Source organism: Sinocyclocheilus anshuiensis, unplaced genomic scaffold (assembly GCF_001515605.1).
Source record: "Sinocyclocheilus anshuiensis isolate Anshui unplaced genomic scaffold, SAMN03320099.WGS_v1.1 scaffold55, whole genome shotgun sequence".
In the NCBI taxonomy this organism is placed as follows: domain Eukaryota; kingdom Metazoa; phylum Chordata; class Actinopteri; order Cypriniformes; family Cyprinidae; genus Sinocyclocheilus; species Sinocyclocheilus anshuiensis.
The window spans coordinates 601,786-613,445 of record NW_015549647.1 but is presented as its reverse complement, the minus strand read 5'-3'; the positions used below and the strand labels follow the sequence as shown (position 1 = coordinate 613,445).

Sequence of the window (11,660 nt, the reverse complement as noted above, 5' to 3'; positions counted from 1 at the left end):
CCAAACTAGCAGACCCTATACTTGAGCCACAGTTTAGGCTAAATATGGAACCCTGTTTCCCATTCTACCATAGCATTTTAAAAACATTTTTATTTATGTTATGTTTATTGCTGGAAAATACAAATTGCTAACTAAAATAAACAAAAACATTCTTTAGCTAATTTAAAGTTTAGGGTTGTCAGTCCGCATTTTCTGAAGATTCTGGAGAAAAAAAAAGCATATCATTTCAGCTTCAGGCCCTATTTGCAGAGCTGGGTAGTAACTGATTACATGTAATCTGGATTACTTAATCAGATTCCAAAAATTAAGTACTTGTAATTAGATTAAATTACATTTTAAAATACTCGTAATTAGACTACAGTTACTTTTTTATGGATTACATGATTACATATTATTCACACAATAGCAATAAATTATTCATCATTTATTTATTCTCCGTAACTCCTCTTCATCTTTTAAATTTTCCTTTCTAAAATATCCTACCGCTTATATATATTCAGAAAGTCTGTCATTTTTGTGGACATTCACACAGAGATCAGTCACTAGTCAGGTGGCCACATAGCATTTGACCACAGGATTTACAAAAATTAGTTCAGGTTTAAGATGTGTTTCAACATTGCATCAACTACTGAACACATGAATTAAAGGTTATTTAATCATGTATTACTATGTCTTTGGAAGGCTTTTGTCTTTCAAACACATTAAAATGCACAAATTCACGTTATTTCTTATTTACATGTAATGCAGGCATTCCCGAACTTCTTTGTCATCTGAACCTCTTTCACCTAATATATTTACTTGAAGTACCCCGGAGATTTTAAAATAAATATTTAATAATTAAATCACATTTGCATGCTCGCGGTTCTCTGACGTTGGTTAATGGTCACATGACATGCAGGTAAGCAAATAAATTATTTCATTTTGTTAGTAAGTGTTTTATTTTAAAATGATTTATTTATTTTTTACATTTTTATGATTTAATGAATTATTAGCTTTTCATTAAACTCATTAAACTCAGTTCCATTACGAACCCTAGTTTGGGAAACCTTGATGTAAGGTTATTTAATGTTTAATGCACCTCATGTTGTTAATTACAATGAATGAAATATATTTTCTTCCTCTTTCTATTTTTACATCAATATGGTACAAGATTATCCTATTTAAATCAATGTGATAAACAAGTTAGATCAAAAGTAATCTAAAAGTAATCTGATTATATTACCTAAAATGTGTAATGTAACGTATTACATTACTAACTACAATTTTTGTAGTGTAATTTGGAATCAGTAACGGATTACAATTTGTAAGTAATCTACCCAGCTCTGCCTATTTGTACGTGAAAATGCCATTCAATCAATTTTTGTAATAAATGGCATGCTATTTATCTTTGCTGCCTAAAAATCTAAAAGAACTGCATGTTATACTTGTAGAGATATACCCATTTCCTCTCCCGCTGTGAGCACAGATGCACACGCCCCCCCTTCCTCTCTCTCTCTCTCTCTCTCCCAGGGTTTCTGTCTCTCTCTCATCCCTCCAGTCCTCCTCTCTCTCTCTCTCGCTCGCTCTACTACATTGCCATCTCTTTTCCTCCTCCCCTATTTTTCTTCTCTACCTTGATCATTCTCATTTGCTTGTTTTCTTTTCCGTAAAATGCCTCTCTTTCTTTATTTGTGTCTTCCATGCCTCTCTTTTTTATTTCTATAGATAGGCAGAGCTGAAGAGATCCTAGCCATTCTCTCAGCATCCTTTCATGCTGCCTTCACTCATTCACGCCACAAAATCTTCTGTCACTTCTCTCACGGGGGAGAATTTTCTTCTGTTTATTCCTTCACTAAGCCGAATATTCCGACTGCAGCTTGTTTTTTTATTCCAGAACGCCACCATCCACATATTAGAACGGATTTTCTATTCTAAACTGGAATCATGTTCTATTTCCAGCTGGTGATCATGACTGGAACGGTTCTCCTGGCATACTACTTTGAGTATACGGACACGTTCCCAGTGCACGTTCAAGGATTCTTCTGCTTCGATAAAGCCTTCTCCAAGCCACATCCAGGACCTGAAGATGAAAGCAAAGCTCCTCCGGTGCTGGTGTATTCGCTGGTCACCGCCATCCAGGACCTGAAGATGAAAGCAAAGCTCCTCCGGTGCTGGTGTATTCGCTGGTCCCCGCCATCCCCACCGTCACCGTAAGAGTTCTACTGCCATTCATAAACTCACACTTCTCTGAGGTGCCACACGTGTGTGTACGCTATTGTTTCGGTGTGTGGGATCGTTAATGAGTGTGTTTGAATGTGAATGTGTGTTAACGTGATCTTATGCATTTGATATTTTACAAACTCATTCAACTCATTTGTTAACAATCTGGATAAAATAATGCAGAAAAACTGCTGCTGAAGACATTTTATTTCCTCCTATCTAAGGAGAAATAAAAAATACACACAATGAGACTTTTACGTATTGTTTACATACCATATAGCTATAAAATGTGAATAGCAGATTTTGATTTATTGAAATCTCTTTTAATTGCAGACTTGCTCTTTAATCTCTTTGCATTCTAGGGGAAATAACTGTGATATTCAAGATAATTATCATTTACTATAAGGTAAATGAGAATGTAAAAAAAGAATAATAAAACCAGCCTAGATGGTATTCTTAAATGAATCAGCTGGTAAACACTTTAAGTGACCTGCTATATGTGATGTTAATTATTGGTATAAGTTTGTTTTTTTTTTGGGGCACTTTCTTGCTGTCTTTGGTTGGTCACCTAGTACTGGTCAGGTTGATTTACTTGCAAAAAAAAAAAAATATTAACCAGCTTGTGTAAGTTACTCATCTAAAACTAAGACCATTTTGGAGTGGTTCAATGTATAAAGAGACAAATCCAACAGAGCCTACAGTGTTTTTCTGTGTTATCTGTATGGCTGGTTGCAACAAACATATAATGAGTTAAGAAAACCTCTAGTTAGCTCTGAATGTGTGGTCACATTTACCATAGTTCAAGTGCATTTCACAGGTGAAGTCCAGTCGTTTCAATGGGGCACTATCTTGTGATAGTGAAAGATTTCTGCATGCTGATTGGTCATACAAATGAACCTTTTTAACCACTGGAAAGCTGCTTGGTTTGAAAATGAGCTGTGTGAGCAGTTCTTGATGCATCACTACACGTTACAGTGGACTGTTGACCTTTTTGCCAAATATTTCACTAATATGACCTTACCTTAAGGGTTTTAACTTACTGTATATTGTTTGTCTCATTTGCTCAGAAAGGCTGCATTTATTTGATTAAAATACAATAAAAACTGTAATATTGTGAAATATGATTACCATTTAAAATAACAGTTTTCTATTTTAATACATTTAAAAATGTAATTTATTCATGGAATAGCAAACGCTAAATTATTATCAGCGTTGAAAGCAGTTGTGCACATATAACAGACAGTTATACATATTTTTTATGATTCTTTGATAGTTTAAAAAACAACAGTTATTTGAAATATATTTTTACTTTCACTTTTAATACATTTAAAGCAACCTTCCTGAATAAAAGTAATAATTTCTTTCAAAAAAAAAAAAATCTTACTGACCTCAAACTTTTGAATGGTATAGTGTAGCTAGAAGTGTTCATGTACTTGTGTAGGGCATGTTTTGGGTCTGCTCTGTCTCTTGTTTGGATGTTAGGGTTGGGACTACATGTCATTATTATTTAGTATTATTTATACTGGTCAGTACCAGTATAAGTGATATTAACAAGGTCAGATGTCCATAATGTGATGCAGTGCAGTGAATGGAACACAAGAGTCTCGGTTCAGCTAGCCAGGAAAAAAAAAAGTTTTCCCAGCGGTATCAAATGATTCATTATCAGAGGGAGGGTGAATTAATGTCTGTCTCACCCAGCATCACAGAAACAGATGGTGAGATACCACAGATTCAAACATCAGAGGCTTTCTTCACTTTTGAGTATTTTTACACACGCTGCACACACACACACACACATTCCTCATCCGTGCAAATGAGAGCAGAAGGTGGAAAAAGCTCACCATCTTGTCTTCCTTCACATGGAGATGACAGCAGTGCGCACAGGGACACCTGAGGCTCCCTGTGTGCGCTGAGAGGCACCTGAGGTTTAATTTGGGCAAAGCTGTGTGTTTTTCTTGCCATGTGTATCTAGTGTTTGAATGTGAAAGTATTTTAGTGATGTATCTTTTTCCTTGTTTATTTTGTGATGTGAGCCTGTATTTTATTTTTATGATATTGTTATATTTTATTTTTGTTGTATTATTTTATTGTATTTTACTATTTAACATAATGAAGTAAAGAAATGCAAAAAAGGGGGGGAAATGTGATGTATAGGGCTCTGTGTGAGCATATACTGTAGAGCGGTGAATAATGAATTGTCCAGGTCATATTTCACTCATGAATGGGACCATTCAAAATTGTTTTTGCATTGTGACATTATTTTCATATAGAAAGGCTTCTTTTTCTTAATGGGTTCATGAATTACAATTCTTTGTTTATAATGTTTTCTGAGGTCCACTTATAATGTTAGTTAGATTTTTACATCAAAAAATCAAAATAATTTATAATTAACTTCAGAAGTAACTCTTTGAAACACCCTGTTTTGATAGGCGTGCCACTTTCAAGACTTGGAAGTAAACGCCCACTGCTATGACTGGGGAACAATTTTGCATTTAAAAATAATAGATGGACACTGCTGTGATGTACTATGAAAACAATATGGGTCATTTTGGTTGAAAGGATAAATACTCAGTACAGTAACAGACAAAGCAATAGTGACACATGGTAAAAACATAGTTACTCACACTTGTGTGTTGCAACATTACAGTACTGTTGGATCCAACACAGTCGGCATTGTATCATCTTTTTCTCTAAAAAGCCTGCATCAAACTCTTGTTTAAAAAGATTGTACAGTAAAATTAAGCAAAAAAAAAAGAACAGTTTTCAACTGACCTGAAAACGCAAACTTTTGAAAACATGTTTGAAAGTGTGAGTTTTTAAAAACGATACTGTTACTGTGTAAACTACGAAAACAGAATTTGTGAAAACAGTGACATCAGGTGCGTAGTGTTTCTTCACAAAGTGATATCGCCGCCTGCTGGCCTGGCATGCATAATACAGCATTTTTAGTCGTTTTTGCATATCTGTGTGGACAGGGATGGTTTTGACAATGATGCCATCTGTACACAAATCTTTTCAAAGACACTAAGGAAGAACTTTCCCATTTTTAGTGCAGTTGCTGTGGTGTGACCATACCCTTATTGACAGTCTGGAACTTAAAAATAGTTAAAGTTCATTTTTTAAAATAATTAAAGTTCATTCTCTGTTTCCTAATGTTATACTGCATCTACACCAGATGTGAGCAGCACAGTGGCGTAGCAAGTCAGCCCCAGGCCCATATGCAAAAAAAATTGTATGGGCCCCCCCAAACGTTATTGGCTCCAACTCGGTTAACTTATTGTTAATTTTTATGAAGTGATTAACGTTACGTGTATTCACAAGCTGTTTTATTTACGGTATAAATGCTTGTAAATAATATTTAACGTTTTCAAGTCCATTCATCATTTGTAGCACGCAAGCCACCCAATAATCGCAATAAGCTTTGTGCTTTATTACTTGTATTAAAACACAAAGTGTCAGCCTTCTGTCAACTTTATAATAAAATACTACAAACAATAAATGTGTTTTTACGCTCTTAAATTTGTAGTGAGATAACTAGGCTATATTCGTCTCAGTTCAAGCAGCATGTGAATCAATGATATTTTCATCTTTAATATTTGCATCACGAAATAAACATGAATAAATGTTTGAATGCATGTTGAAAAAATCAGAACAATTTAATACGAATGAATGTTTCATGAAATTGATCAGAGTTTCAAAAAACGTCAATAAGCCTACGTTTTATTGCTGTTTTTCATGTTAAATGTGAAGAATGACAGGTTGGATGCCACAGACTTTTTATTTTATTTATTTTTTTATTTTTATATAGGGGGATAGGGGGGAGTATAGGGGGAATTTTCACATTAACTTCACGTAATATAACATGATTTTATTATCGTAATTTTGACTTTATTCTTAAAATTTTATGACGTTAATCTTAGACTACGTCCACACAAAGCCAGAGCTTTCCCTATCCGATTTTTTTTTTCTCCTCGTCTCAAGAAATATCTGCATCCACACGAAACCACAAAACCGTCACAAAACGATGTAGTATACATGCCAGACCAGTATGTGATTCTGCCACAGAGATACACTAAAAACGGAGACGAAGACTTGGACTATGTGCATAATCCTTGCGCCCGGTATACAAACAAACATGGAACAATACATTTATTAATCTGTGTTAATGTTAGTTAATAAAAAGATAATTGTTCAGTGTTTGTTCATGTTTTTGTTGCTGTTACGTGACATAGCGGTGTCTGACTAGGGGCGAGACGTGGGCTGATGACGTCATCGTTTCAGAAAATATACGGATTCGCTGTCCACACGAAAACGCAAGGGTGGCGTTTTCAGATTTATCCACTCTGGGACCTAGTTTAAAAAAATATCGGTTTCACTCTCCCGAAACGCCGGATCCGTCTGGACGAAACACCTATACCATACAAAATGTATGCGTATATCAGCTAAACTGGTATACTCCGTGTAGACGGGGCCTTATTTAGTTAGTTCTTTTTCAACGTGGCACTATAATGCCGCCATAGGCTATTTGTACTGCATGCAAACACAATCTTGGCACAGAAGCCCAAAAAACAAAAACAAAAACAATAAATAAAAATAAATAAATAAAGTACTAAGGAGATATTTGAATTATTAATTAATGAACTAGTATTTTCTGAGTCAGTGTCACAAGATGAAGTTGAAGATCCTGACTCGCCATCTCCTCAGGACGCGCACCTTTAGAGAGAAATACATCTTTACGGATTAGCCTACATAATGAAAGAGTTTTTGTTTTTGATTTGAATTATTTCGTTTCAAAGTATTTAAAGCATTCTATTAGATATATTTATGTGAGGATGTGAGGAGGCAAGTATTCGCTGAGTTTCGGTTCATCATTGTGAAGCGCTCCTGCTCAAGACCAAGACGACAGAAAACGCATGTTTGTTTTCCTTATTTTACAAAAGCACAGGTTTTTGATGATATTGTGAGTGCACACAAATAAAAGTAGACCCGTTACAATTCCGAATGATGTATTACTCTTACTTTATGAGCAAAAATGACGGCGTATGTTAAGTTTCCACTCTTAAGAAAAAAATGCAAGTGATCACACTGGCGCCTCCATGTCCTGCAGAGCGCGCTTCAGCTTCCACTCACGCACAAACGACTGTATATGCGTCTAACAGCACACATTTATCTAGGTTACATTTTTTTATTAATATTGTGAATTGCATGAAGTGTTTTATGTCTATAGATTTTATTTTAGGCAAGTCATGTTGATTTGAGAAGCCTAAATTGATCAAACATATGCTCAACTCAGTCCGCCGCTGGCCGCTTGGTCGTTACTTTTAAAAAACACAACTTGAATTTAACAAACATAAAATGTTCCAAACATATTTCTAAATTAACTGAAACGAAAAGAAATATAACCACTTTGCCATTAAAAACTGAAACTGGACTAGTTTATTTGCTGCAACAGCAGCTGTGTAAAGGGGAAGAAAGAGAGAGAGAGAAAAAAGACACGGGCTCGGGTCAGACTCAGGCCGAGAATTCTGATAAGCTGTCGGAAGGGCCGGGCCCGTGCAGGGCTCTATTCATTCCCTCATTTCAATGAAAGGTTCCCCCTCGGCTCGGCGGGCCCCCAATACGCCCGGGCCCATATGCACCTGCAAACCCTGCATACCCAGACGCTACGCTACGCCCCTGCACAATGCAACGCGACTAGATAGAAGCCATTATAATCAGTGATTCTTTCTACACTGGATGCAGCACGGCGCAATGTGACACAACATACAAGAAGGAGTTTTGCAACGGTCACTTTGTTGCATCCAGTGTAGCCTGTTGCAGTGAGCTGCAACGTGATGCAACAATGGCTGCATCTGGTGTAGACATGGTGTTAGGATCACAAGGAAAGCAATGTAAAAATTGTCTTTCCACAATTTGGTGCACAGCATCGTGTAATCCTTGAAGGCATCTCTTATCGTTTTGTTGCTTAAGTAATCCTTTGTTTGCGCCTCTCTCATTTTTACTCACCTCCTACTACAATGATGTAGAAGTAGGTGTTGATCTGCTGGTCTTTCGTCACACTATGATGTCATACTGAGATAAAATATGAAACAAACTGTCTTAATACGTAGAAAAGAGAAAGACATGACAGTTTTAATAAAAGCTGTTTTGGACTAAAGAAGAAGTTTTGAGTACAATGACCTTTTATATGTCAAAAGATCAAAGAAAACTTGATTTTTCATTTCATGACTTATTTTTTATTCTGATGTTTAAGTGAAACATGATCTGGACATTTCTTCTCTTTCATCCACAGATGAACATATCTCTGTAGGAACACACATTTGGGAGCATGCTCTCTTTGCGTGTAACTGCCTTTTCTCTTTGTCTTGAGGATAGTGAGCGGTTGCATCTGTGCCCTGTGTGCGTGCATGCGTGTGTGTGTGTGTGTGTGTGTGTGCGCGCGCACGTGTGTGAATATGTGGGTTCTTGGAGTGTGTGTGGGCGGATAGAGGTTTCTAGCTTTTGCTGAGAGTAGAATCTGGAAACGGTGATAGTGAAAAGGAAAAACTATCCCGTCAGTTCTAGCGCTTCAAACAAAACTGCTGTTTTCCTGCTATAAACATGAGTTTTAACCCTGCTGAAGGGCTTAATTATTGAGACATGCTGCCTCTCCACATCTGAAGATGTCAAGTGGCTCTCTAATTCACAGCATTTCCAGACATTTGTGTTCCCTAATGAGTGGAGTGCCACTGAGTGCTGGATCAAGGTCCGTTTCATTTCAGTATAGATAGTTTAACAGGGAGGAGTGAAATTCAGCTTAAAATGCCTTAATTTTCTTAAAAGCAGTAGTTCACCAAAAAATTTACATTTTGTCATCATTTATTCATGTTTTTTCAAACCAATATGACTTTTTTTCTGTCAAACACAAAAAGAGTTATTTGGCAGAATGTTCAGGCTGCTGTTTTCCATGCAATAAGGAAAGGGTAGTAAAGCTACAAATATAACAAAAAAATCACCATAAAAGTAGTTTAATGACTTAATGACATTATTTTCCAAGTCTTCTTTGAATGTTCACATTTGTAGTAGCTCTCAAATTTCAGTCGTGTTTAAATGTGATGCATCACGAAACATTGTACCAGGTTTGGACTCATTTCAAACTTCATTGATTTTCATGTGTCTTTGACCGATTGCTGTTCAAATCTAGTGTGATGCATCTTGACATGCTATATTTAGATTTCAGAGCTGCTACACTTTGGAGGGTAAGATTTCCAGCTAATAATGACTAAATTTCATACAGAAAGATATAATATGATTTCAGAGGACTTGGAATATAGTGAATAAGTCAACAACTTTTATTGTCAAGGACTTTTATTGGAAGGAATCAAATTAATTCGTTACAAAACCGTCGGTAGTGTTGCAGTCACAAACAGGAGCACGTTAACATGAAAACCCATCTGTATATTCTGCAATGTGCCACGTCCTGATGAGCCCTGATTGAGAGTGAAGTAAACAAAATAATAATGCAGACTGTTAAGAGAAAGGTAGTGAAAACAGCCTGGTAAGGGTCAAAGACTAGGTGAAAAATGTACCTTAATTTAAAAAAGAAACATGTCTAAGATTTGTCTAACATGAAGTGCATTAAAAATCTAAAATGCTGCACCGGAATAAGGATAACAGTTATGACTAGTGATGTTGAAGGCATCAAGTATTACATAATGAGTCCAGAAGAGGTGGTATGAAAAAGGGTCCTTACAAACCTTCATAAACCCACACCACAACCAAAAACATTGATAGAACAAAATTTTGCACAAGTTACATAAGTATTTGTTGCTAGATGTTGGTGTGAATAATCTATTTGAAGCCCACATTTTACTTAAGGAAACATGGCCGAACTATGATTGGTAAAATGTGCCTCTACCTACATTTTGGCAAAACTACAAAAACGTACCAATTCACTGCAGTTTCCAGCTGAAAAGAATATTAGTGGCAGTAAAACACCAATGACTTTTATTCCTTTTCACACCAATTCTAATAACAGGGGCAGATTATCGATTAATAAAGATTTATTTTCATGTGATTCCTTGCACAGTACCATGTTATGACCTCAAAATGCCATTACATTTAAAAAAAAAAATAACATTTTGATGTTTGCATCACATAACCAGCTCCATATGTATGGCATTTCTGACAGAGTAAATTGGTACAGCATTACACTCGCAATGCAGAGCACTTGAGTACTCAAGTACCTCTGTTTCAGGTAAAACTGAACACACTTTTATCACCACTCCCTAGACATTTCACTTTGAAAATATTGTGAAATGTGCAAGAAGCAACATAATTAAATTTTACAGAAATGTCGCAACAGGCACTTTTCTCCAATTAGCCTGGATTGAAATCCTCTCAAAGCACACTATATACCAGTATGTAACTATTTCTTATTTCTGTATTCTTATTAACAGTCTATGTTTTGTGTTATTAGTTTGATGATGCAAACATCACTGTTATTGTTGCTCATACTTGGGCTTAGCAATCTGAACAAATTCTAAGTGTAACATTGGAGACGTGATGACAGAGTTGAATCCAAATGCAGCTTTATTCAAAAGAGTGGTCAAGCAACAGCAAACCGGTACAATCCAAGATGAGACAAAAGAGTAATCCAATAAACAGGCGAAGGTCAGGGCAGGCAGCAAACAATCGGAAACAAGGAAACAGTCCAGGGTCAATAACAAGGCAAGGCAACAAGGAACTAGGAAAACACAGGACCACAACTTGGGAACGCTACAGGCTAGACAATACTCAGCAGTGTGAGTGTGTGTATGTGCATCTTTTATAGTGTCACTGTTCCAATGACTCCAATGACTGATTCTGAGTTAAAGATCGCAAACCAAAGCTGGACCAATCAGCTCTGAGCAAAGTAACATACACTACCAGGAGAATGTTTCTGAAAGAAGTCTCTTTTTGCATTTATTTGATCAAAAATACAGGAAAAATTTTAATATTGTGAAATATTAATATGATGTAAAATACTGTTTTTCTATTTTAATATACATTAAAATCTAATTTATTCCTGTGATGCAAAGCTGAATTTTCAGCAGCATTACTCCAGTCTTCAGTGTCACATGATCCTTCAGTAATCATTCTAATATGATGATTTATTATCAGTGCTGGAAACTGTTGTGCTGCTTAATATTTTTTTGGAACCTGTGATACTTTTTTTCAGGATTCTTCGATGAATAAAAAGTTAAAAAGAACAGCATTTATTCAAAATATAAATCTTTTCTAACAATATACACTACAGTTCAAAAGTTTGGGGTCAGTAAATTTTTATTCTTTCTTTTTTGAAATAAATTAAAACTTTTATTCAACAAGGATGTGTTAAATTGTTAAGAAGTGATAGCAAAGATTTATATTGTTAGAAAAGATTTATATTTTGAATAAATGCTGTTCTTTTTAACTTTTTATTCATCAAAGAATCCTGAAAA

At 35.7% G+C, this 11,660-nt stretch overlaps 1 protein-coding gene across 1 annotated transcript in view; it reads left to right on the top strand.

Moving 5' to 3' along the window:
• The first annotated feature begins 1,923 nt into the window (after positions 1–1,923).
• The window catches only part of LOC107660120 (phospholipid phosphatase-related protein type 5-like), a 31,666-nt gene continuing 21,929 nt past the window's right edge, over positions 1,924–11,660 (top strand). Inside the window, exons 1-2 of the mRNA XM_016449352.1 lie at positions 1,924–2,093; positions 2,135–2,189. Of these exons, the coding sequence (XP_016304838.1) occupies positions 1,924–2,093; positions 2,135–2,189 (225 nt within the window). The remainder of the gene's footprint in view (positions 2,094–2,134; positions 2,190–11,660) is intronic.